Genomic DNA, 27,810 nt, shown 5'->3' with positions numbered 1-27,810 from the left:
AAGTGGTAGAGTGCTAGCCTTGAGCTGAAGAGCTCAGGGACAGTGCCTAGGCCCAGAGTTCAAGCCCCACGACTGACAAAAAAAAAAAGAGAGAGAAAATAGGACTATAGACTCACACCACAGCACCTAGATTCAAGGGTAGAAGTTTTCAGTGATGCCTAATTTTAACCACAAATATACTTGTCTTTGTAAAGGCTGCTTTTACATAAATTAACTTTTGATAAATTACATACTAAGAGCTAATAAGGAAATTAACTTCTGGTAAATTAAATACTAACCAAGAGCTAACCATGAAAGTATATGATAAATTACTGTGTAAATCAGAACTTTTTTGTACTGTTAATTAACCCAACTCAATTCTGATTTGCTTCTGTGGGTTTTCTGTTTTGTTTTTTAAAGTAAACTTTAATTTCTTCAAAAGAACTTATCCTAAAAGAAACTAAGGAATGCTTAGACATAGCACAACGCAGTAATGCCCATGTGGTACTGAGAATCTCTGCATTGAGAAGATTTTCCTGTTGCCTGTCTCTCATCTGACCATGTGAAGACAAAGAGTGTAGCACACCCATGAGGCGAGAGAGCCAAGGCCTTGCACATTGCCACATGAATCTGAGCCAGATAGGCCTTGCCAACCCACAGTGCTGGCGCTGACTCAAAGGCACCCCTTTCCTCCATTGCTTCAGAGTGACTGGGAGTGCAGAGTACCTGAGGGGCCTGTGCACCTATGACAGAAACAAGGGCCCCAATACTGTACTGCAGGACACAGGGCTGCTCTGGATGGCTAAGTTGTCTGGGAAGGGCACATACCCGGCATTTGCGCTCATATTCCTTCAGGACTGCTGCAAACCGCTCCTCCTGGGCCAGGAGCTCCGTGTTCTGTGGCTCCAGCTGAAAGTCAGAAAGGCAGGTAAATAAGCATGTGTGAAGCCCTGGTTCAAAGCTCAGCAGACGAGGAGAACAGGCAATGATGGGCAGAGCCCATCCCCACTCCCCTTGCACTCCAGCCCTGGCTCTGAGAACCTGACTGACTCCTTCCCATAGGCTACATACTTCAGAGTACAACCTCTCAGACCCTTCTCCTCTTCCCCTCCTTCTCCTCCTCCTCTTACTTTATATATCTGGGAAGCCTCTGCTCTCCTCTTGGAACAGACAGGTAAAGCCATGTGAGAGCTTCCTAATAACAGAGCTCCAGACTCCCTCCTTGCCCCCACCCCCTAGAAAAGGGACTGAAGCCTGATCTGACAGCCCTAGCATGCCACTAAAGAGCCTGCTAAGTGCTGGGCACTTCACATTGCCATGAAGGCACAAAAGGCAACGTCACCATGCTAGTTTCCATCCAGTCTTGAATCTCAGTGCAAGTAACTATATTCAGTCATGCAATACTCTTTTTCAAGATTTTTTTTTCAAGCCCACAACCAACAAGAGGACTTGCCTTATCCTTCAGCACAAACTCCAAGTCACTCTGCAGTTTCAGAACCAGCTTCTCTGAATCTGAAAGCTTTTCTACTACTTCCACGATCTCCTTCTGTAATCGACTGTTTTCCTAGGAGACACAGGCAGATGTCCACCAGGCCCATGAAACAAAGGAGGGAATTATTGGCAGGTCTTAATGTCCTTTCTCTTAAGTTAGAGTCTTGTTCCCAGTAGCATTGAGGGGAAAACCCTCAAAAGGCAAGGCCTTTGCGCAGGACTACGCCACCATAGACCATGCCTGCCAGCGAGACAGGCTCCCATGTCCCACCAAAGCCCATGGCTTCCCCATTGTCTCTGCTTTCCCCCAACTCTATGATCAGTAAGATCATAAATAATATATCATTTCTAAGCTGCTGTCTATGTGAAGTATTTGAAATAGCACCAGTACGGCTAAAGTCCAGCAAGGAACTCAAGAGGAAAAGGTCTGTAGGCACTGAGGAACAGGCTGAGAAGGTCGGAAGGACGAAGTTGGTGGGTGGCTTGGGTTATGTCCAGTCCTCCTCCCAGAGAAAGCAGAGACTGAAGGGAACCAGAACAGATATAGAAGAGGCTACTGAGTTAGAAAAGAAGAAAAATCTGGGCACAGAGTAAGGACCAGGCATGTGGGTGAGTACCTCTGTGTCTCAACTATCCATGCAGCCTGGACATCTCACTGCAGCCAAGTACAGGATGAATACAGGGCATGGGACATAAAGCAAAGCCCATAGAAGCCATGTCTGCTCCAGGCCACAAGTCTGGATTCTGGTAGGCTACACCTAGACTCTGGGATGCAGCCATGCTGTCTAGGGTGGCTGCCCCTCCCTGCGTTCACATCGGTTTGGCCCAGAGTAGAATGAGAGCCAGAGGAAGGAGTAAAAGGGATTCCTTGAAAGAACAGGTCACCTGCTCAGGCTGAGAATGTAAGGTCATTTTGCTCTTCCAACCATTTCTGTCTGAACAAGGTACCCCAGGGATGTACCTCCACCTACCTTCAGAGACAAAGTCAGCTTCTCTCGGAGGCTGACCTCCTCAGCCCGCAAGCGGCTCACGTCCTGCTCCAGCACAGACCTCTGCCTGCGGGCCTGTTCCCAGAACAGCTCCCTTTCCATCTCCACCTCAGATCGCAGGAGGCTCAGCCTTCCCCTGTACTCCTGCTCCAGGTGTCTGAAACACAGCACACAACCAACATTGGGGCTCTTGCAGGTACCACCTGCCTCCTCAGGATTCCTCCCCTCTGAACCCCCCTGCCCTCAGCCCTAGTCTGACCACCTTGGACCCTATCATCCTATTTGGAAGATGGGATTGACTTTCAGCAAGTAAACTATCCATGCTAGAAGGAGGGCATGCCTGTTGGTGGGTGTTCCTCCCTCACAGGCTGCCAGATGAAACCTTTAGACAATGGATGCTGGTAGGTCAGATGTCAAACACCTGAAGTCCTTCTCCTACCTGTGGGGAAAGTGAGTATATGGAGTTATCTGGGATGGGTCCAACTGATGTTCTGCCTTCCACCTACTGTTTCTGCATTTCACATACATAACTCCACAGCAGCCCTGTGATAAAGACCTTTTACACCAGATGCACATAAAAGTCAATCTCCATCCTCAGAAAATAGGCCAAAAATAAAGCATGGTCAGTAAATTCCCAAAGTCAGATGGAGAAAATGAGGCATCTTCCCCTCAGACTTTGCATTTATCTTTAGCAACAACTTTTCCTCTTATGGGAAAACAAAATCAAGTCTTAGTCTTATCACTGACAGTTTCACAGATTTCTCATACTAACTCTATCTTGACTATAGAGAAGTGAGTCTCTTACTTCCACAGGAGACTTGGCAGGGCCAGCATCAAACATAAGAGAAAATACAGATTCAGTTTCCAATCCACACAGCCCAGCCTTTAATCTCAGCTTATAACTTTAGAGAAATAATACTCAAAAGGGAAGAAAAGGGATACAAGGCAGCTGTTACTTAGGGGGAAATACTATAAAAGTGACTCTTTGCACTGTAGTGTATGTACTTTTCTGTCATTTTAAAATGTCTTTGGGTAGGCTCATGTCTTAATCCTAGCTACTCAGGAGGCTGAGTTCTGAGGATCGTGGAGATAGAAAGGATGATGGTTCAAGGCAGGAAGTTAGTGAGATCTCATCTCAATCAGTAGTTCTGGAATAATGGTATGGTATAGACCCAGCTGTGCAGGAAGCATAGTTAGGAAAACCCTTAGCAAAAACATGAAATTCTAACTAAATAATAACCTAAAAGAAAAAAGAGTTTGAAGGCATGGCTCAAGTGGCAAGAATACCTGGCACTAGGACCTGAGTGCAAACTGTAGCACCCAAAAAAATAGAGAGAGAGAAAAGTTAAGATATAATAGCCTCTGGGAAGTGATGTTTCTGGTTTTACTTTTGTTTGTACTTTTATAAGTTTTCTATAAGAAATATGTACCACTTACTACATCTGTGGTAAGACCTAACCCAACCATCAGAATTATTTATAGGAACATCTAATTCCCCCTGCTTATAGAAGATTAAAAGACCCATACAGCACATGGGGTGCTGGGCTTTGACTCAGCATCTCTTGATGCATTCCTCAGCCACATTCACATGCAGAAATACTGTCTCAGAATATAAGATCCTCTGACCTCAAGCAAAGAAGCATCCCCCAATCACCCCCCAGATCTTTAGGAGGGAACTGAGCCCTATACATGCTGATCAAGGTAAACTAGCTCTCAGTTTATTTGAGCTGTGATCCAAAATCAATTTGCTTTTAGCTTTTTGGAACATATTTGCTTAAAAAGGAGTCTCTTTCTTTGTGAACATCACTAACTGAGCCATTCCTCTGGAGAATGGCTGGTATAGAACTATAAGAGGAAGGGTCTTGTGAGGGTCAGAGTCTGCCTCTCCCCTCACCCTTTGCTCCCACTCTCCACAGGGGTTCTGAAGAGGCATCATTAAGGTCTCAGATACATCAGTAAAGAGGCGGCCAGAAGCAAACCTGCAGCCACTCACCTTGGATCCCAGCATTTAGGGATAAATGTGATAAGGCTGATGACAACCCTATTAAAATAGCAATCAGAACAGTGTGAAGGGGACACTGAGAGAAAGGAAATGTTCTAGCAACCAAGGTGATGGCCTCTCTTAGTAATCTCTCTTGTGGGGGGGGGTGGATTCTTGGGGATCAAACCCAGAGACCTATGCATGCTAACCAAGTGCTAACTCTGAGGGAGGGAGACAGTTTTTCTATGAAGTCTCAGACTGTTCTTAAACCTGGAAATCCTCCTGCTTCAGTTTCATGAATGCAGATAATAAAGGTGTGCACCATAAAGCCCATCCCTTCTCTCTCTCTCTCTCTCTCTTTTGAGGGAGATAGTACTGGGGTTTGGACGCAAGGATTTGTTCTTTTTAGGCAGGCTCTTCACTGCTTGAGCCATGCCTCCAGCCTTTTGCTTCTCTTTCTTAAGTTTTACACAATTCGGAAACTCAGACTGACCTCAAAAATGATTCTAGATGGCAGGGAAGTGAGACTATCTCAGGGAAGTGAAGGTAATCATCTTGTTACAGTAGTCAACCTCCACAATTGAGGATGTGCTAACTTGGTGCTCAGGAATCCGTTGGACTAGAGCGCTGTAAAAGTGTAAAAGCTGACTTGTCAGACACTTCAGATGAATGGAGACTATCAATTGCTAACAAGATGAGAAACAACACTGAGTAATTTCTGTGAAAAACCCACCTGTCCTAGGTGATCCAAACCAATTTGTCCTCAAGGAGGTCCAGTACCCCAACTACATCATTTGGTGGGTCTCCATATTTGCTTATGGGGAGGCCTCAGTGTATTCAGATTTGACTGGAAACACTTTCAAAAGTTTAGCAAAAGGATACTTCATTTTCAACCTCCTTGAAAAGTATCCCTATCCTGCAAAAGCCCTTGGCACATTCACCCCCATGTACTCACACTCATTCCTACATAAGTTCCACATACCCCCACATGCACCCATTCACTGAAGCCCATCCTTACACACCCACATACATATTCCTGTACAAACACAGCTTCAGACAAACATATACCCTTTCTCCCACAAGGCTATTTCTCACACACTCCTCTGCACAGAGGTAGGAAAGCTTCAGACCATTGTGTCCAGCCTTCCCCAGTTACCAGAAAAGGACCTGGATGGTATATGTCGGTACAGAGTTCAGCTCTAACTAGAGCCTGACTATGTAAATCACTATGGGGTGGAGGGAGGAGAGAGGGAGAGAGAAGGAGAAGGAGTAGAAAATGAAGGAGGAAAAAAGGGAAGGATGAAGGAAGAAGAAAAGATAAAGGATATCTCCAGAGCTGTGTCTTCTCAATTTTTACTAGCTCCAGAGGAACTAAAGGGTCCCTGGCCCCCAGCTGTGGCCTTAGCCTTCTAGCCTTCACTTCTGGCCATACTATATAGACCCTCTACCCTTAGATAGGGATCCTGGTGGCCCCAGGTATGGAATTGCTGCTTTGGCTGCCCAGGGAGCTGCTGTTCTGAGCCCAAAACTTACTTGACCTTCTTCTCTGTGAGCTGCTCCAGGGCGGAGTGGCAGTCATCCATTTCTTTCACAAACTCCAGATTCCTCTTCTCAACTCTCTCTAGGTCCTGCCGCACCTTGTCCCGTTCCCGCACCAGCTGCTCCACTTGCCCTCTGCCATGGGAAGAAGACAGGTCAGATGCAGACCCTACCATCAGCCTGGCATGCCTCACCTGGGCCTATTCTGAGCCCTTTGAACTCCATGTCTGTTTAAATTATAAAAACAGCTGCATTAACTGGGGAGCCACATGTAGACCAAGTGTGTACTAGCCTCACTGCCTCCACAACCACTCCTGGGACACTTTTTAAGATTGCTATGTCTACTTTACAGATGGGCATGCAGAGAGGGGGCGGGAGAAAAGGAGAAAAGGGAGGGAGAGTGATAGGGAGAAGGAAGGGGGAGAGGGGGATTGGAACAGGGGAGAAAGGGAGGGGAGAGGGACATGAGAGAGGAAGAGAAGAGAGAGGGGGGAGGGGAGAGAGAAAGAAAGAGAGAAAGAGAGAGAGACAGAGACAGAGAGACACCAGCCAAATGACTGATGAGTCTGAGCCTAGAGCCTTGCAGTATGCCACACCTGCAGACAAGCTTAGAACATTAGAGAATTAATTTCTGGGCATGGACACATAAGAGGAGCAGGCTGGCTATTGGTATTATGTTACAGCCCTGCCCTGGCAGCTTGGCATCTGAGCAAGGGCAACCAAGTCACCCAGAGAAAAAGGTGCTATGTATGTGTGACCTTGACTAGTCACCTGGCCCAAATGAACAAAGTTCTAAACAAATCACTTGTGGTTCCTGCTACTCTGGAGACTTTCCCCATGGAAAGAGCACTGGGCTTCCCTTTCTCTTCTGCTATTTCTATCTGTAGAGCTGCCCAAAGGAAGGCCCATCTGTCAGTACCTGACAAGGAGCAGTCTTTAGAATCAAAGTTTTGGTTTCTGTCAATCATTTTTGAAGCTTCAGAACATAACTAAGAAAACAAAATCTAAATACTCAACTAAACCAAAACCCAATCCAATTAGGATAAAATATGTTATCCCAACTCTGCTATTTGGAAAGGACTTCCTTCTCTTTTGCTAGCCTTAGCCTGAGAGCCCTCTGGATGCACTTGGAAGCAGGCCCCTGGCCCACTGGAGAGGTTTCTACCTCCACACCATTGAGCTCTAGTAGAATGAGAGCTCCAGGGCTGGGAAGGTGGCTCAGTGGTAGAGCGCTTGCCTTGCATGCATGAGACCCTGGGTTTGATTCTTCAGCACCACATAAGCAGAAAAAGCCAGAAGTGGTGCTACAGCTCGAGTGGTGGAGCACTAGCCTTGAGCTGAAGAGGTGAGGGACAGTGCCCAGGCCCAGAGTTCAGGCCCCTTGACCGGTCAAAATAAAAAAAAAAAAAAAAGAATGAGAGCTCCAACAGGATGAGAGTCAAGCTCAAGTCCTTAGAACTCCAGTAAAAGGGGCTCAAGAAGGACCATGACAAATAGATCTCTAGCATCTCATCAAGCATGAGGAGGAAATGGTCCTCCTTCAATTCTGTGGACATAAAAACAAAGGCAGTAACAAGTGAACAGTCCACAAGATACTTAGGCCTGCCCAGCCTGGACATGTGGAAAACATCTACCTCTTCTGTTCTATACAACTATTTGCTTGCCTTTGCCTCTGAGTTATAGCTAAAGAGAAGAAGCACGGGAGATAAGTAGAGCATGGAGCTTCCACATTCCAGGATAAACCAGTGGCACAGGTGAGGATAGGGAAGGATGTGTCCTGAATTTTCCTGGAGGTGGGCCTGGCCAGCTATACTCCACCCGTCGTTCCACATGGGCTCTTACTGGTGGTAGCTCAGTTCCTGGCGGTAGCAGGCCAGGGCTGCTTGCTGAATGACACCATCAACAGTCAGAAGCTCGTTGTCAAGGGCCCAGGTCAGCTCCAAAAGGTTCACTTTCTCTTCCACGTTGAAGTCCAGGCTCTAGAAGGAGCAAGACCCGCTGGACATGAGAAAATGAGGGACATCTCCAAGCATACTCTCTTATTCTCTAGGTCCCAGGGGCCTAGACCCATAATGGCTATTATAGCCAGCACCTGTACCTTTCATATCTACCAAACTCAATTGCAAGTAATTCTGATGGGCTACCAACACTGTGCTAACAGTGACTGTACTCTAGTCACTGGTATACTCAAGGATGGGTAGAACTCAGGCTGGATAGAGTTCTCTTTCCTGGACCAAGTGTGAGATAAAGGCAGGGATGTACCCATTCAAGCACCATATAGGGACTAAGACAGAGACCAGAGGAGCAGGATTCTTCCCTCTGGAACCAACAGTTTTAATATCTGTGTAAGCCTTGGAAAGATTCATAGTAGAGGCCTGCTTACAGCCAATACTACCACAAAGCATGAGAGAAGAGTAGGAGGGAGAAGGATCCCAACTCTACTATGTGACTCAGATCCCATGACACCTGAATTACATCCCCCTGGCTGCCCACTAAGGCCCTAAATATTCTTTTGGTTAAGCCATATGAATTGACTTTTTTGTCATTACAAACCAGAAGGATCCTCATTCATCTACCTCTATGACACATAGTCACAGATGGAAGATGTTGTTAGAAAAATGATCTATCAAAAGAGGGCAAGGTGGTTTGGTGAGGATGTGTAGCCACTAAATAAAAAAAAAAAGAGAGAGAGAGCAAGGGCAAGGGCAAACACTTCCCAGAGAGGAGCATCCTCACCCTCTAAGAGATTTTTTTTAAGCAGGCTGGACTGGATCTTGCATCCTCCTGAGTCAGCTTCCCAAGTGCTGTGATTAAAGGTATACAATACCACATATAGGATTTTGAAAAATAAAATTAATAGAACAGAACAAATTATATCATGTGTGTTTTTTCTCCTATTTTCAAACAAGTAAACACTACACATCTCTTAGCTCAGTTGGCCAGTAACTAATAGTATTCTTGACTTCAGCTTCTAAAAATTACAGTTACACCCAAGTCCAGTGGCAGGCACCACTAAGAGCCTATAAGATGAGTAATGATTATTTTCTATATCCCTTAATAACAGTGATCTATGTAGGTGTATGCATTTATTAAAAATCTAGTAAGTTGGGCACCAGTGGCTCACACCTGTAATCCTAGCTACTCAGGAGGCTGAGATCTGAGAATCACAGTTCAAAGCTAGCCCAGGAGGGAAAGTCCGTGAGACTCTTATCTCTGATACCACTAGAAAACTGGAAGTGGTGTTGTGGCTCAAGTGGTAGCATGCTTGCCTTGAGCTGAAGAGCTGAGGGACAGCACCCAGGCCCACAGTTCAAGCCCCACAACTAACAACAACAACAAAAAATCTAGTGAATGTATGCTTAAGATTACACTATTTGCCAGGTACTGGTGGTTCATGCTACTCAGGAGGCTGAGATCTGAGGATTGCAGTTCAAAGCCAGCCCAGGCAGGAAAGTCCGTGAAACTTTTATCTCCAATAAACAACTAGAAACTGGAAGTGGCACTGTGGATCAAGCAGTAGAGCACTTGCCTTGAGCTGAAGAGCGCAGGGTCAGCACCCAAGTCCAGAGTTCAAGCCCCACAACCAATAAAAAAAAAGAAGATTGCAATTTGGGAAAGGGGGACGGGGGGGCCCTGGGAAGGTGGCTCAGTGGTAGAGTGCTTGCCTTGCATGCATGAGGCCCTGGTTTCCATTCCTCAGCACCACATAAGCAGAAAAAGCCAGAAGTGGCGCTGTGGCTCAAGTGGTAGAGCTCCAGCCTACCACTGAAGAATTGAGGGACAGTGCCCAGGCCCAGAGTTCAGGCCCCATGACTGACAAAAAAAAATTGCAATTTTTGCACCAGATGTGCAAATGCAGAACTTCAGTTCATGACTGTACGCTATAATAGTTAAAGTATGCTGATTTGTTTAAGTTGATGTGCAGAAAATGATTTTTAAAATGGGGAGATATTGTGATATAGCAAGTATATAGCAGTAGACTCAAACAAACAAACAAACAAAAAAAGCCTATGAGAAAAGGCACAGTGGCATGTCTAGCTCCTGCCAAGTGTTAGGAAAAGAGAGACTTGACTGTCTACTACCTAGCTGGGGGTGCTCCTGAAGAGAAAGCACAAGGAATAACAGGATGCTGGGGCTGTTAGGACACAAATACATCTTTCCCTACAGTAATTACTTCCTGATGAAGAAGAAGATCAAAACCACCCTGATGGACTAGGCTTCAAGGGTAGAGCGCTTACCTAGCATGCATGAAGGTGTGGGCTTTATTCCCAGCATCACACACACACACATACATACATTACATACTACTACTACTACTACCACCACCACTATTACTACTACAAAACAAAAACAACTGTGGCAAGTATGAGAGACAGTTTCCAAGATGGTCCAATATCCCTGGCCACCTGAGGCCTCCCCCACCTTCCACTCTGAACATGGCTGATTGCCATGGCCAAAAGAATATTAAGAAGGAACTCATGTGCTGTGCAGGCTTAAGCTGAAGACACATGGCCTCCACCCTACTCTCCTGAGTTATTTGCTTTGAGGTAGCAGCTGCCAAGCATTTAAAACACCCTACCAGTCCTAAAAGCAGCCCTCATGGCAAGAATAAGGCCTCCTGCATACAGCTGGCATCAACCTGCCACCCAGGAAGCAGACTTACAACTTCAGATGGGCCTCTGGAAGACTACGATGTTGAATGGTGCTAAATTCTCCTCCTCTGAGGGGAACTGAAAGAGGACTACCCCATTAAGCTGCTCCCAAACTCCTCACCAAAACTGTGCGATAAGAAATGGTGAGAGTGGAATAGGGTAGAATTTAGTGATAATATGTTGAGAAGTAAGAAAACTAAAACAGAGCAGCATCAGGACAAGCATCACTATCATAGACTCTGTTGCAGGCTCGGGTAAGAAGCATGAGAGCCCTAGGTAGAAGCCTGGAAACCCCAATAATGTGTTACCTGTATGTCTAGGCTCTCCCTGTGGTGCTTTCTTCCCAGGGAACAGGTCTTCCAGGTGAGCAGTGATCATCATTGCTCTTGGTGGGGCCAGCAGCCTGCGCTGCTAACTGCTGGTCCCACAGAGAAGGTATTATTGATGAGGTCATATGGCAGAAAGAGCCCTGATGTGGTATGGCACACACCTCAGTGATGTGCCACTCACCCTGTGTCCAAGGCAGGCCACCAACCCTCTCTGAGCCCTAGTCACCCAACTGCCAAATACCCATATCAAGGCTGATGTAAGAATTAAGGCTGCACACTTGAAGGTCCTTGTAGTTGCCAAGTGTTGAAACATTTAATTCATCATTACTGCTATTTCAGTCAAATCAAATAAAAAAGAAGCAACTAGTAAATTACAAATTGGAAAATAAAATACTATCTGACAATGGAAAAGCAATAAAAGGAGTAAGTTCTGAAATGGAAAAGGCAAGATAGAGCCTCATCACTGGTCTGACCAGGACAACATCCAAGATACCTCTCCAAGTCAGGAAGAAGTCAGGGGGGATCTCAGAACCATGAGCACCTTTGCTTCTGTCCTCCCTACATCCAAGTTTCAGTGACCACAGCACAGCTTTTGGCTCTCAGAACAATTAAATGGCCCATTCCCTAAACTGGCACTTAATGACTGAGTTCAGCCCCAAGAAAGCAAGAAGACTAAGACTATCTTTGTGCTTCCTTAAGTACTGCTTTGTCACACCGCCTTTGGACACTACTTGCTCACATCTATAACCCTAGCTACTCAGGAGGCTGAGATCTGAGGATCGCAGCTCAAAGCCAGCTCTGGCAGGAAAGTTCATGAGACTTTTATCTCCAATTATCCACAAGAAAAACGAAAATAAAGCTGTGGCTCAAAGTGGTAGAGCACTAGTCTTGAGCAAAAAAGCTCAGGGACAGCACCTAGGCCCTGAGTTCAAGCCCTACAACCAACAAAAAGAAAAAAACAATAGTTAAAATAAAGCCAGGCATGGTAGCATGTACCTTGAGTTCCAGACTAGCCTGGGCAATACAATCCCATCTCAAAATATCAGTCTGCCAAACCTTCAGCTGTTACCCTGCTCCTTGATCTCTACAAATGGAAGGAAAGAAAGGTAAGCTTTCTTTCTCGACAGATATTTTACAAAAATTGGCCTGTGTGTGTGTGTGTGTGTGTGTGTGTGTGTTTTTAACAGTGGATGGTGAAATTTAGAGACGAAATAATAAATCTTGAGATGGAGGTGGTTGGCCCTCACCAGGCCAGTGCCTATCAGTCTCTGACTTGGCAACCCCAGACAGAGCTCCATCCACATCCTGAAGGCTGACCTTGTGGCCAACTCTAAAAAAATCTGTAAAATCAGAAAAGAAAGACAGCCTTGTCATATACCAGTGGCTCAGGCCTGTAATCTTAGCTACTAAGGAAGCTGAGATCAGGAGGATCAAGGCTCAAAGCCAGTCTGGGAAAAAAAAAGTTCTCAAAACTCCATCTCTAGAATAACAAGCAAAAGGCCAGGCTGGAGGTGTGGCTCAAGTGATAGAGCATCAGCCAAATAAGAAAGCTATGCTAGAGAGGGGCCTTGGGTTCAAAACACTGGTACAAGCACTCCTGGGGACTCCTGGGACAAAATTGTGGCTTGCTAAGCAATAAGACTTCTTACTATAGAGAAGGAGATTTCTTATCAGTAGTCTGTGGATTTCCCTCCTTGGTGTAGCAATAGTGGTACAACAAATAGGATGCTAAAACTTGCCTTCAAATGGACTTTTTCAGACTGTTGTTTTCTCAGGGTTTTTTTTTTTGTCAGTCATGGGACTTTAACTCAGGGCCTTGGTGTTACCTGAGCTTTCTGCAAGGCTAGTACTTTATCACTTAATGCCACAGCACCACTTCTGGTTTTCTGGTGATTAATTAGAGGTAAGAGTCTCACAGAGTTTTCTGCCTAGGCAGGCTTTGAATTGCAATCCTCAGATCTTGGCCTCCTTAGAAGCTAGAATTACCAGTGCCCAGCTGTTTTCTCAGTTTTATTATCTTAAAATGAAAAATGTCCTATAGTTTAATAGAAAAATTTTGAAGGAAAAAAATGTTTCCTTAGATTTTCCTATATGATTTTTTTTCTTGCCAGTCCTGGGGCTTGAACTCTGGGCCTGGGCACTGTTCCTAAGCTTTTTTTTGCTCAAGGCTAGCACTCTATCACTTGAGCCACAGTGCCACTTCCAGCTTTTTCTGTGCATGTGGTACTGAGGAATAGAACCTAGGGCTTCGTGCAGGCTAAGCAAGCACTCTACCACTAAGCCACATTCCCAGCCCTCCTGTATGAATTTTTAGCACAGAGCACAAGCCTACCATGTCTGTAGCATGGGTGCTTCATCCATTTTCCTTGGTGAATATACAGCTTCCACTTTTCCCTTTCTTGTTTAGTCCCACCACTGCATGCCACCCACCAGAACAGCTGTAAGTAGTGAATTCCAAACCTTCAAGATCTCTCTGCCATTCTGAATCCCCTCTTGGGCCCAGGCAGCAATAAGTTGCTCAGGAAATGCGAAGCCACTGCCATCATCGACACTGGAGAAGAAGCACAGACCCGAGCACACAGACACGAGGGATGAGGTGGTGGTGGTGGTATGGCAGCCATTCTCCTCCAGGGCCTGCATATTGAGAAATACACTCTGAGTACCCAGGTATCCTTAAGTGTGCTTACCACACTTTCTACCCTCACAAGCCTCTACTCAGCACTCTCCCTGAAAGAGGACAGCTATGAGATTATCATCTGTTTCTTTTCCTAGAAAAGAAGCAGGACACCGCCATGGGATTTGTCAAGATCACATAATTCTGCAGAAGATGGAGTTGAGATTTATACACAGGGCTCCTGATCCCCTCCCCAACACTCTCTTGAGGACTCTTGAGCACTAGAGGCCTCATGTATGAATAGCCTGTTGGCTCTGGTCAGTACACTGTCATGTAATTGGAACCACAAAGGGATTTTGACATCTCTCCTCTGAGTTAGTAGGCATCTGCCTCACAAAGAAAAGAGCCCAGAAAGCTGCATGTTGTGTCAGGAAAATTCAAGCTGAGCAAGGAAATGGCAGAGGGCATAAAAATGAAGAGATAGTTGCTGTCTCCCTAAACAAGGAGCTCAAGAAATCAACCTGACCCAAAGCTAATAAACCAATCACTAAATGGAGCTAAAGGCAATAAGGAGAGACTTCTCAGAAGAAGAGGTAAGAATGGCAAAGAAACAGAGGAGAAAATGCTCACCGTCCCTGGCCATACAGGAAATGCAAATCAAAACAATAGAGATTCCATTTTACCCCAGTTTTAGATTGGCCAACATCATGACTATTAATGACAAATGTTGGTGAGGAAAGGTGGTGGGGAAATGGGTACCCTGTTGCATTGCTGATGCAAACATAAACTAGTACAATCACTCTGGACGGAACCCTATTACACTGCTGATGCAAACATAAACTAGTACAATCACTCTGGATGGCAGACTGTAGGTTCCTCAAAAAACTAAATATAGATCTTCCATACGAGCCCAGGTATACCACTCCAGGGCATCTACCCAGAACATCACAAGCCAGGATATCATAAAGACACTTGCGCATCCATGTTCATTGCTGCACTAGTCACAATAGCCAAGTTATGGAAACAGCCCAGATAGATGAGTTGATCAAAAAATGTGGTACCTATTTTACAATAGAGTTTTACATATACATTAGAAAGAATAGTATTATGTCATTTGCAAAGAAATGGATGAACCTAGAATAAATCATGTTAAGTGAGGTAAGTCAAGCTTAGAGAATGGCACATGTTTTCTCTTATACGCAGAAGCTAGATCTAAGATATACTGAGGCATGATAAATTATACAGCACTCTAGGCATCCACACACAGACCAAAGAAGGATATTCTTAGGAGAGGAACACAAAGGTACAATACCTGTGTGCATTTGATCATACAAAATAATATTTATTGAAATGAACTCCAGGAAATGGAAACAAGAAGCTTTTTTCTTTGTTGCTGTTTTTCTTTTCTTTTCTTTTTGTCTTGTTTGTTCATTTATATGTCTTTGGGAGAGCAAGGGGAGGTACAGAAATGGAGGGACAACTGGGTGCCAGAGGGTCATGCCTGTAATCCTAGCTACTCAGGAGGCTGAGATCTGAGGATCACGGTTCAAAGCCAGACCGGGCAGGAAAGTCTGTGAGACTCTTTATCTCCAATAAACCACTCAGAAAAGCCAGAAGTGGCACTGTGGCTAAATTGGTAGAGTGCTAGCCTTAAGCTTAAGAGCTGAGGGACAGCTCCCAGGCCCAGAGTTCGAGCCCGGTGACCGACCAAAAGAAAAAGAAAAAGAAATGGGGGGACCAAGGGAAAACAAAGGCAGTAGTGGTACTCACTGGACATTGTTGAAAATGAACTATACAATTTGTGGGAGAGGTAGGAGGGAAAAACTGAGAGAGAACAAGAGAAGGGGTGACATTGTCCAATGAGAAATGTACTCTTTACCTATTTTATGTAACTGTAACCCCTCTGTACATCACCTTTATAATAGCAATATTTTTTTAAATGAAGAGGTAGAACGGCCCATGCAGGATCCCACATTTCCCCAGAACTCACTGTCACAGCTCATGTCTGAGCCCTGCTCAGGTTTGTAACACAGGCCAACAAGTCTCTCAGACAGAAAGCTACCTAAAAAGTTTTAGTAATATAAAAATCCAAAGCCAGGCACAGATGGCTCACACCTGTAATTCTAGCTACTCAGGAGGTTGATATCTGCAGATTACAGTTCAAAGCCATCCCAGACAGGAAAGTCCATGAGACTCTTATCTCCAATAAACCACACATAAAACTGGAAATGGTGCAGTGACTGAAGTGGTAGAGCACTGGCTTTGAGCTGAAGAGTTGAGGGATAGCGTTCAAGCCCAGAGTTCAAGGCCCCATGACCACTACCAACAACAACAAAAAAAAATCCAAAGGGCAAGAATTATTTCCCACTGTTTTTCTATCCCAAGTAGATGGCTCACCAACAGACTCTGTTGTCTGGGATCACAAGACAGAGGGTGGCAGAATTTCTTATATACTAGGCATCTGTGCTCAGAATCTCCACGTTCCCACCACACCCAGAAACACTGCCCATGTCCATGCACACATACATGACCTCTGCGTCAGCCCTCCTCTCCAGGCACCAGCTCTAGGGTCTTCTTGCTCTTCCCAGTATTCCAAGCCTGTCCTGTCACCTGAAATCCTATCTCCATCACTTACCAGTCTGTTCTTTTCCCCAGTGTGTCGTGTCCTTTCCTTAGACGCCCCAAAACACCTGCAGCCATTTCCCAGTCCTTACTATCCTGTCCTTCCTTACAGCATCAACATCTCCTAAGCAGAGCTCACTACAGATTGAGCCTTTTTTGTGTCTCACCACCTGTTCTTGCTGTATCCCCATCTTTCTACCCAGTCCCTTAGAAATGAGCGCTTGCTGAGCTATGTGGATGCTTCACTATCCCTGTCTACTGAGAGATCCAGGGAAGTCCCCAAATGTTCTCTCCTAACTCTAGTGTCAAGAGAAGAGTAGTGCTGAGGCAAATCTATTTGAGGTTTGCCTCCATGAGGCCATCCAAGTCACAACATGCCAACAGAGACACTGAATTCTCAACCCTCCAGCTTAGCAGACCACCATGCCATTCTGGCACCCCAGCTGGTACCCCAAAACAACAGTGAAGATGTTCTGAGACAGGAGGCATCAGAAAGGTAGGAACTCTGTGCTCTACACCCTACAGAATAAAGTCAACCTTCCCTTGTCCCAGTCTGGCTGTGTGTGTGAACATAGTGTATGTGTGGGTGGGGGAAGGGGCACGGGGGTACATATGTGGAAATGGTACATGTACAATAAATATAGGCTTATGGGGAATATGTATATGCTGCAAGTATACATGTGTACAGTGTGTATACAATGGTACACAATTAAGTGGGTGTGTATGTACATGGTGAGTATATACATATAGATGTCTATGGGTATACAGTGGTATAGGCACATTATGCAGCTGTGTATGGGCTGTGTGTGTAGAGTACAAGGTAGTAAGAAAAAACAGCTCAGAGTCCACAGTGCCCAGAAGGATGGAAGAAACTCAACATGGAAGGGAAGGGATAGGACCTGAATTGTTCATGAGGGGGCTACAGCTTCCTGCACATTCCAGATTGGGTGACCTATGCAGGAGATAAGGTCACCAAGTAAGAAGTTCATTGCTGAGATGCATTTGGAACCCACAGTCTTCCTCATGTGCCAACCTGGCTCAGGTGCAGCTGCTGACCCCTCTATTTCAGTCACTGAGGACACATTTCACGAACCAACAGAGGCATCAAAGCACAGGGAACAAGGTGCCTTCACTCAAGAGGAAACCTCCAGCTTGACCAATACCAAGCACAACTTGGCAGAACTCCTATCTTTTTTACTTTTTTTTTTTTTTTTAAAGAACTGGAGATGAAACCCAAGCCCTGACTCTAGTTTCTCACCCATTCTCATTATTTTAGACAGAAATTTCGGCTCTCAGATGAACATACTCCAGTAGAGGACAGTACTAGTTGTTCCACACCATATCTACCAGCGGACACATCCTGTGCTCTGTCCCCGGAGCAATCCTGGTGCTGAGGGCAACGAAGTGCCAGACCAGAAGCCACTAAACAAAGCCACTAATTGGCACATCTCCAGCTGCTTGAGAGGCAAAGATTAGGAGGAATGCAATTTATCCAGTCAGCCTGGACAAAATGTTAGCAAAATCCAGTATTATTCAATAAGCTAGGTATGGTTGTACATGCCTGTGCCTAGAGCTTCATGACAGACCACAGGTAGGTCTGCAGTCCAAGGTGGGCTTTGGATGAAAATATGAGACCCTACCAGAGAAAGAACTATAGAAAAAAAAGTGCTAAGGGTGTGGCTCAAGTGGCAGAGTGCCTGCTTAGCAAATGAAAAGTGAATTCAAATCCCAGTATTGAGGGGAGGGATAGTAATGGCCTATAGTCTGTTGTCATAGAGATGTACCACCTGGGTGAGATAAAAAAATCAAGACTGCAAGAAGTGCAGCACACAATTAAGGCACCCTGAGAACTAATCTGAGATAAGCTACGAAAGAAGGTGTCAGCAACATCCTCACTTTACAATGAGGAAGAAAGGAGGGAATGGTTTCACTGAAAAGTATTTCTATATATTCCATATCTGTGAGGACACACTGACGGATTGTCATGTCCCACACATTGTGCATTATCCTCTGGAAGCCCTGAAGTCTGAGCTGTCCTCATTCTATGCATGACCTTGGAACTCAGAGAAGTTGATTATCTTCCTCTCGTGACACTGACAGATCAGTTAATTCACGCAGTGTCAGGAATGGCAGGTATTATAGGGTTCAACATTTAATTGCTCTATTTTACCTGGTAATGAGACCAAGGCCTGCTTGGTTTGATCGGAGTTGAAGATTCTGGAAGTGAAGCAGGTTCATGACTAAACAGGCCAAGTTGGAATTCTTCAAGACTCACTCTGCCATCACCATCTTGATCCAGTTTGTTGAACAGATCCTCAAGTTCCTAGAAAAAATTCATCAGCCTTCAGGCCTGGAAGGTTATCAACCTTCCTGCCTTTGGCTCTAAGTGCCTAAATAGGGCAGTCTGTTTGTTTTTACCCAAAATTAAGATTATCTAAGACTGTCTACTTAGGTTTTGGGTTGAGACCTATGTGCCCACTGTGAGTGAGAAGCATCTGAACTTTCTAATTCCACAGATATCCATGTCGCATGGGGATAGGAACTTGCTGGACATTAAGCTGATGTACACAGAAAATGTCATTTGTAGTCCTGCAAGGGCATCAGGTTAAGAACAAATGTGGCAAATTGGTACCCACCATATCACAGCTGCTGCCTTGCCTATTCCCACTGAAGAACATGGGTACAATGACTGCTGGGGGACCCAGGAAAGCTGAGAGGTGGAACTGATGCATGCAGAGAAGGGGAAAGGGTAATTACTGCAGCCAGAGAAAAAATTATGAAGGTATACTGCCCAATATGCTTGAGAGAAGTTTGTGATACTAGGTAGAGATAGACTCTCAAAAGTGTCTTGGACAGAAGCACTGAGAGTATAATTGTAGACTAGAAAGTAACAGATCTGAGTTAGGAGTCTGAAGGGTGAAGTGATAGTCCAGACACAAGTAAACTGGGACCACTGTAGAGAGTAAATCACCATCTGGTCTACCTGGACCCCTCACCTCTTTCTCAAGTCCATGAAGCCCAATGCTCTGGCAGACCACAGCCAGCTCCTGCTCATTCAGATGACCACTGCTGCCAACCCCCAGCTCTTCCCAGATTTCCCGGACTTGATTCTCAGGTGTGTTGGAGAGATTGCAGGACTTCCGAGGGATTCCAAAGACCTCAGAACCCCAGTTTTGCAGCTGGCCTGAAGCAAGAAGGATTCAGAGTAAAAGCCCAATAAATATATAATGTGTCTCTTAGGTCCTCACCCAACTAGAGGTGTCTGAAAAGGCCCCCTTCCATATTCAACCAGCATCAGACTCATCCTTTGCTGAAGCCCCACACTCTAAAGCATCATTTTCTCCCATTACTACCCTCTTCAAAGACCGCTTACCCTTACATCCCAGGCTGCCCAGATCTGGCTTTAAGGACTCAGTTTCCTCCCCAGAAGTCTACTGATACCTCCAGTTTTTCTGGTTAGTGAAGTACATTAATACCTTCATGTTAGAACTCTTCCCTTCTTCTGAAATGTCTATATGTTTTCAACTTTTCCTATGAGGCAATTTAAACACAAGACCTCAAAATCTTTGATACTACCCATCAGTAAGTGGAGTCTGTGGTACTTTTCCAGTGCATGCAGCTTTGTGACAACTTCCACAAACAGAACATGCAGAACAGATGCTATCCATGAGGCTAACTCAGCTTTGCTTGTGGGGCTCCGAGATGTTATGCTATGAGAAAGTCCAGCCATGCTGAGAGGCTACTCCAAGGCAGACCTCATCTAAGACCCTAGTCACACACGTGAGTGACCGCTGACATCTCACATGACTTCAAACTCGGCCTTCATGCTTCTCAGTAGAGACCTTGGACATCACAGAGTCCATTCTAAGTCTTGTCAGCTCCAATCATTGCCTAAGCACTCCACCCTCTTCCTCAGAGAAGCTCTGCACCAGTACTATAAAACATGTGGACTTTGTGGCTAAAATGAGTATCACTCTTGATCCCAATCTCAGCAAGACCTTCACCTCTGAGCCTCAGGCTGTGCAGTCAGGAAAGTGGTTCTGGCTGCTTTGAGCCTATTGCCAGCGGTGGACAGGTTCCTCAGGGCTCAACATCGTAACTATACACTCCTCTTACACCAATGTTGTTGACGATCTTTTCTCACTAATATAGCACACAGTTCTATACCATCTATGGTCTTTTGCCACACATACGGGTCTTGTTTCCACAGTTATACTCTGCCTAGACCAGGTGGAAATTAAGTAGCATCTTTTTAAAAACATTTTTTTCAATCACAGAAGTATACAGTATTACAAGGTAAGTCAAATGAGAAAGGAAATCCCCTGCCTCTAGACTCCCTGAATTTTTTTTTTGCCTGATCAGAAACAATTTTTTTTTTTTTTTGGTTGGTCGTGCAGCTTGAACTCTGGGCTTGGGCGCTGTCCCTGTGCTCTTCAGCTCAAGGCGAGGGCCCTACCGCTTGAGCCACAGTGCCACTTCAGGTTTTCTAGTGGTTTATTGGAGATATGAGTTTCACGGACTTTCCTGCCCAGGCTGGCTTTGAACTGTGATCCTCAGATCTCAGCCTCCTGAGTAGCTAGGATTACAGGTGTGAGCCACGGGCACCCGGCTCAGAAACAAATTTTTATGTTATATATCCCACAACTACATGTAAGACATATGACACCTCAGAAAATGTGGATGGACTTCCCATTTTGATCATGGCTATTCACCTCACTTCCATTTCCAGCCCTGGATCACAGGGACATAGCAATGCCAAAAGTTAAACTGTCCTTTTTCCAACCATGCAGTGTTTTTTGGTGGTTCATGCCTTGTTCTAGCTGCTGGTCTTTGGTTGCTACATCAAGTTTTTAAGACCAGGATCCTGTCTTATACTCTAATGGGAGAAGAGACAGGTCCCTAGTGGGTGCCATGACTGCTTCAGGTGATTGCCATAGTACTGTGTGTAGTGGGTCTATTGGAGACATCACCTGTGACATTCATTTATAAAGAAATTATTCTTGTGGCTGTACCCTGTCTAATGACTCCAGACTCTGAGCTATCAAACCACTAGTCAAACATTGGCTACAGCATTACCTTGTGCTTCAAATAATTCATTCTGAGGTTCTTTGGCACTATCAGTTTCTTCATCTGACTTGAGGCTCTGAAGAAAACATAAATAGAAGAATATGAATCCTTCAATGAGAATTGATTTGTGCAGACCACCAGGGACATGCAGAATAGGACATTTTAGGTAGGAGAGGAACAACCAAAGATGCACTCCAGGCTGGCAACCCTACAATGAGATCCCACAAGGTATGGTCCCCACTGAGCAGCATGTATTATGCCACATGGATCAATGCCTCTCAGAAGCACAGGACTCAAATATGGGAAGGGCATGTATTTCTTTCTGCACACTCCTTAACATGAACCTAAGCTATTAGGAGTTCACATTGAAAACACAGTAAAAACTTCACACCCTAACAGAAGAAAACTGGGCTCCCAACATTAGCATGAAGCAGTATTACTAGCTTCAAAAGCCAGCACTTGACAGGAGCTGGTCAATATTCCAGTCATAGGATACCTCCCCCACCCCTAATCCAATGAATCTTGTGAAATCATGGTCCTCTGCACTGACCCTTATCATGTATTTCAGGTCAGTAAACAGAAGGTGAGAGAAGACTCTGTGCTCTCTCCTCCAACAAGGGCTGTAGAGATGTACACTGTATAGCAAGCATGGAACCTTGGTGGCCTTTGTAAGCTTGCATATAATAGTAAAACAGACAGAGCCATTGAGAACACAAGACTTAAGTCAAACCCTTATGCTCCAGTGGCCAAGAAAGTAGGCCAGAGTCAAAGTCTGCTTCTGACCAAGATTTCTATGTTCTCACAACTAATTCTGGAGTGCCTTCAAAGCTGGCATTAAATGTCTAGGGCCAAAATTCAAGCTGGCAATACTCTATCCTATTTTCCACATGCATTCAACTCAACTGGCAATTCCAATCCCTGTGTCCATATTTTGAGGGTCAAAGATGACATAGTACAGTGGCACAATGGAGGTGAAGCATCATGCGCCCAGAGGAAGACAGATCCACTCAGCCCTCTGCATCTGAGGCCCAAAGCTAGTAAGAGAATTAAAAAAGGAGGCCCTGGATTTGTTGGCGTTGCTCACATACAGCAGGCCCCAAAAGAACATTCTTCCTCTTTGGCTCACCAAATGTTCAAAATGTATTGAACACTTTAGACCTTGAAGATCTCACTAAAGATAACTTCCTAATATGGCCCTATCTGTCAGAAATTCCCATCACTGACATTAACCACTAAGAACTTTTCTTTTTGTCAGTCCTGGGGCCTGAACTCTGGGTCTGGGTGCTGTATCTCAGCTCCTCAGCTCAAGGCTAACCCTCTACCACTTGTCATAGCACCACTTCTGGCTTTTTCTGCTAATGTGGTACTAAGGATCGAACCCAGGGCCTCATGCATGCAAGGCAAGCATTCTCTCACTTAGCCACCTTCCCAGCCCATCACTAAGAACTTTCGAGAATCCTTTACAGGTCTAATGAGTCTATGAATATCTCAAAAGCTGTAGGCCTGTATCATGGATATATTTCTTTACAGGAAGCATGCGAAACTATGGCAACTGGACCCCAGACATCAATAGTGAATGGCCCAAGGCAGGCAGGAGAATGCATCAATTCTTAAGGCTCCAAGGAGGAATCTAGCTCAAATCTGCCAGGTTCAAAGTATATGAACCTTGGTATATTTTGAGGCAGGTGGAATGATAGATTTGATACAACCACTTTCCGAACCTTGAGGGCTGCATCAAAAACATATTTCCTCTTGTATCCCTTAGCATATTAACATTTCTCTTGCAAAGCCATAAAAATTGGCTTCTTGACATATGCATGGAAGTAAGAAGGGTGAGCAAATGTAGTCATTGTAGCCAATGTACATTATGTAAAAAATGAACTATGGAACTCAAGAGTAGAGATGGGAGGGGGAAAATGGGGGAGAACAATAGAAAGGGTGACACTGCCCAAGAAGCACTGTACTCTCAACCTGACTTAAGAAACTGTAACTCCTTTGTACAACTACTTAATAATAATAAATAAACAGCCAAAAAAATTGGCTTCTTGCAATGAAAGGAAACATGTTGGTAGTGAGGAAGAAAAGAACCAAAGGATATAAGCATAAATTCTCCACTGCTCCAAGTCCGAAGAAGAGTGTCGGTGGTCAGGATTAGACAATCAAACACAGGATAATTTTAAATGAAATACATTCACATTGTGAACCCAGGCTAGCAACTTAAGATGCCTGGAAAAGTGGTCAACCTTCCCACATCCTCTGTGATTGTGGCAAATGATGGACAGTGTTAAATTCAAAATTATTTCTCCAATATTGGGCAACCTGGGATAGGATGTGATGGCTGACTTACCTCCACACTTTCCAGAGATGCAGAACGCCGGAGCTGCTGCTTCTGACTGGCTTTGGCTTGCTGTTCTGCTCCAGAATATTTGGCTTCAGTGACAGAGTCCCATAGCTCAGGTTGGCTCCGACGACCATACCACTTAGAGCCATTCACATACTTTGGTGGGACAGCACAAGAGGCAGCTAAGAAGAGATCAGGAGATACAGGTATAGAAGAGAGCCCATGAAGTGGGCCCTGTATGTTAACAAGACACCCTAAGAAGCTATAGACCAGATAGTGTGACTTACAGATGCACTGTTGTGTACACAGAAATGTAAATGGTTAATAGTGGCTGTTCTATTGTCTGGGTGAAACAGAGGCAGGGCAGGCAGAAGTAGCCTTTTCACTAAACTCCAGGTACTGTTTGCAATTTTTCAAGCAAAGTTTGTTTTGTTTATGAAATGAAAGACTACTATACAATGTACCTTTTATGTAAAAGAAATAAACCTTCTAAAAAGCCAAGATTACATAGCTCCAGAGACCTGATGACTCTTCTCACAACTATATGCCTTAGGTAAGACTTTATTCAAATAGGGCTGAAGAAATAGACATCTGCTTCTCCACAATCCTGTGGCAGGTATGAGGGGCTAGGACAGAAACAAGCGATTATGTTGGTCTCTATATTTCTTTCTGTCTTTCTTCCTTCCTTTCTTCCTTCCTTTCTTTCTTTCTATCTTTCTTTCTTTCTTTCTTTCTTCCTTCCTTCCTTTCTTTCTTGTCAGTCATGGGGCTTGAACTCTGGGATAGGGCACTGTCCCTGCACTCTTCAGCTCAAGGTGAGAGCTCTACCACTTGAGCCACAGCAGCTCACAGTGGTTGGTGATAGGAGAGAAAGTGTCCTTTTCACTTCTTTATATCCTGAGAAGGTACCCTGAGGTAACAAAGGAAGACGGAATCCCTGCCACAGATAGTAGGATGCATGGTATAGACAATTAGGTAAATGGAACTCAAGGGTGTTCACAACCCTTAGACTACCAAACTTTCATGGCTTTCATGCTAGCTGCCTATGGTCCCATCCTGGAGGTCAGCCAAGCACCTACATACCTGGAGATGCCGCAAATGCCTGTTTCTGTTTCCCAGGCTGGATTTCCTTCTAGCCACTGGCCCTTCTTCAGCATCCCTCTTGCCCATAATTAGGCCCCACACTGATATCATATTGTGGTATTACACTACCATACTCACTGTCAGTCAGCCAGCACTTCCCTTAGAATAATAGCTGCCTGAAAATACATCTGTTCTTTTCATAATACACCCTAATGCTCTTACCAAAGCAATGGAGGAAAAACCTCTCTTTATTCAGTAAATGTTACTTGGAGAAGAGGGTCATAACAACAATGAATGGACAGCTTTTCAGTCCCCACATAATCACAGGGTCAGTCCCTGTGGAGTGGGAAGCACCATAAGTCATCTGGGCTCAGAGTCATTCACTATGTCCCCAACCAGTCCCTCATCTCATCCCTCAAGGGCACCTGAGGAAGAGACCCCAAAATATCTCAGAGAAGTCTTCATGGTTGGCACACTTTTTGACCAAAATCCTGCACAATTATATGCCTTCTCTGTGTGTACTTACTACTGGAAAAGTACCCCAAAAGCAAATACATTTAGCTATATGTTCAATAGCAGCCTTCAACAAAAGGAGGGAAGATGATAAAGGAATAGAGATACTCTTTACAACCCTGAGCATAGTCACCCCTGGAGAATACAAAGCACATTTTTCTGGTCACAGGTAGGGGAAACAAGCAAAACTTTTGGAAATCCAGAAGATGATATGAATAGAGCCCTGAAGACAAGCAGCACCTAAGGACAGAGTAAGTCAGAGTCCTACATCAGTATTGAGAGGCAAGGACAGGATGAGGCACAATGAACAAGAGTTAGACATTGCTGGGCGCTGGTGGCTCATGCCTGTAATCCTAGCTACTCAGGAGGCTGAGAGCTGAGTATCATGGTTCAAAGCCAGCCTGGGCAGGAAAGTCCATGAGACTCTTATCTCCAATAAACCAGAAAATCGGAAGTGGCGCTGTGGCTCAGGTGGTAGAGCTCTCACCTTGAGCTGAAGAGCTGAAGATAGCGCCCAAGCCTACACAACCCCCACAACTGACAAAAAAAAAAAAAAAGAGTTAGACCTGAGACATGTAGAGTGGGCAAGTAAGATGAGAAGGATTGGGCGGGAGCGGGGGTAGGGGGGACACTGAGCCAAATTCAGCCTTACAGGGTGCAAGTGGCACTGACTGACTCTACATGCGTATCTGTGGCCACAGGCTCTCCAGCATATGGTCAACCCTTGGAGAAGTGAACAGGTATTTGGAAATGGACAGAAGGAGGAGCTCTTAGCACTAACCTGAGCTCAGCCAAATCACAGGATCATTTAGTTGAGAAAATATTTTGGATTCTAAAAATAACAAGCTTGACAAGAAAAGTACTCACTACCTTACATATGTAACTATAATCCCTCTGTACATCACCTTGACAATAAACTAATTTAAAAAAAAAAGAAAAGAAAAGAAAAAGCAGCCAGGCACCAGTAGTTCACACTAACTACTCAAGAGGTTGAGATCAGTTCAATGCCATCGTGAGCAGGAAAGTCTGTGAGACTCTTATCTCCAGTTAACACTAAAAGAGCCAAAAGTAAAGCTGTGGCTCAAGTGTAGAGCACTAGCATTGAGTAAAAAAGCAATCAGAGGCCAGGGTTGGCTGCACATCAGAAGCACTGACTTCCTCTTAGCTGAGTGTTCCCTCTTCTACACTGGTCTTGTCACCAGCCTTCTGTGGCAGGCAAAACAGGCCACTTTGTGACCCTGAGTACAAAGAAGGAAATAAAGGGAGAAAAATCCAAGTCTACAGAGCTTGGTAGTGATGGCAATAAGGTTAGAATTTACTTTCCAGAATGGCTAGGTTATTCTGAAAGGCAACAAGTAAGTAAAAACCTAAAGTTGATAAGAGAAAATCTTCTTACCTGATTCCAAAGAACTGCTTCCTTCATCTGAGGAGCTAACACCAGCATTTGAAGACAACACAGCCACAAAACCTTCCTTAAATTCCTCAAAGTTAACCTGTATGAAATGGAGTAAAGAAAGGACAGGGGCACTTTCAAAAGATCTACATTTAATATGATTGCTTCTGGATTTTTTTGTCAAACAGCAACACCTGTTGCCTTTTAGATTAACAACATTCAAATACCTACAGAAGATTACTTATAATAGAAGAACATAATAAAAAAAAGGTAAAAGTGAACCATCATCCCACTACCAAATAAGCACTGCTAACAACTTTGAAAAGGCAAATCAGTCGCATGTGCTTATAATCTCTAGCTACTTGGAGGGATTCCCTAAAGTAAGGAGCTTGAGACCCAGCTAAATGACAAATTTTATTTTTATTTTTATTTATTTTTATTTTTGTGAGTCGTAGGCTTGAACTGGGCCTGGGCACTGTCCCTCTGCTCTTCAGCTCAAGGCGAGCACTCTACCACTTGAGCCACAGCACCACTTCCAGTTTTCTGGTAGATTATTGGGAAATTAGAGTCTAACAGACTTTCCTGCCCAAGCTGGCTTTGAACTGTGATACTCCTCTCTCAGCATCCTGAGTAGCTAAGACTACAGGCTTGAGCCACCAATGCCTGGCTCAAATTTTATTTTTAAAAATATAAAAATATAAAGGAAGGAAAGGGGAGGGAAGGGAAAGAAAAAGGAGGTACGGATAAAGGGAAAAGGAGAAGTTAGGAGGGAGAGAGATACATAATACAAAGAAATTTGATAACCATTTAACAATACACTCAGAGCAAATACCATGGTATCACTACCCCATCAAGAAATAAAAGCCCTCTTGCCTGGGGTAAGGGTATTAGTAGAAGGGGAGAGAGCAAACGGAGAGGATGAATATGGTCAAAATACTTTATGTACACATTTGAAAATGGAATGATAAAGCTATTTGAGACGGGTATGGGGAGGAAGAAGGCAGATGAAGGAGAGTATAAGTCAAATCAAGGTACATTGTATGTATATGTGTACATGTCAAAAATGAGATCCCCTTGTGATAATAATCAATGCTAATATAGAATATTAAGACCCAGGCACTGGTGGTTCATTCCTGTAATTCTAGCTACTCAGAAGATGAACTCTGAGAACCAAAGCCAGCCAAGGCAGCAAAGTCCCTGAGACTCTTATCTCCAAT

At 44.6% G+C, this 27,810-nt stretch overlaps 1 protein-coding gene across 3 annotated transcripts in view; it reads right to left on the bottom strand.

Annotated features, from left to right (window-relative positions):
- Ninl (ninein-like) overlaps positions 1-27,810 on the bottom strand; it is a 145,391-nt gene that overhangs the window by 56,249 nt on the left and 61,332 nt on the right. For 2 of the 3 annotated variants that reach the window (XM_013027119.1, XM_013027120.1), the window contains exons 4-14: positions 26,597-26,693; positions 23,611-23,786; positions 21,273-21,339; positions 19,193-19,380; positions 18,367-18,519; positions 13,421-13,594; positions 7,822-7,958; positions 5,974-6,114; positions 2,442-2,616; positions 1,433-1,543; positions 808-888 (exon numbers count right to left, since the gene is read on the bottom strand). In XM_013027119.1, the coding sequence (XP_012882573.1) occupies positions 808-888; positions 1,433-1,543; positions 2,442-2,616; positions 5,974-6,114; positions 7,822-7,958; positions 13,421-13,594; positions 18,367-18,519; positions 19,193-19,380; positions 21,273-21,339; positions 23,611-23,786; positions 26,597-26,693 (1,500 nt within the window). The remainder of the gene's footprint in view (positions 1-807; positions 889-1,432; positions 1,544-2,441; positions 2,617-5,973; positions 6,115-7,821; positions 7,959-13,420; positions 13,595-18,366; positions 18,520-19,192; positions 19,381-21,272; positions 21,340-23,610; positions 23,787-26,596; positions 26,694-27,810) is intronic. The other variant, XM_013027121.1, reaches the window with a different exon arrangement.

This window comes from Dipodomys ordii, unplaced genomic scaffold (assembly GCF_000151885.1).
Source record: "Dipodomys ordii isolate 6190 unplaced genomic scaffold, Dord_2.0 Scaffold99, whole genome shotgun sequence".
Lineage (NCBI taxonomy): Eukaryota > Metazoa > Chordata > Mammalia > Rodentia > Heteromyidae > Dipodomys > Dipodomys ordii.
This window is presented reverse-complemented; position numbering and strand designations above follow the sequence as displayed.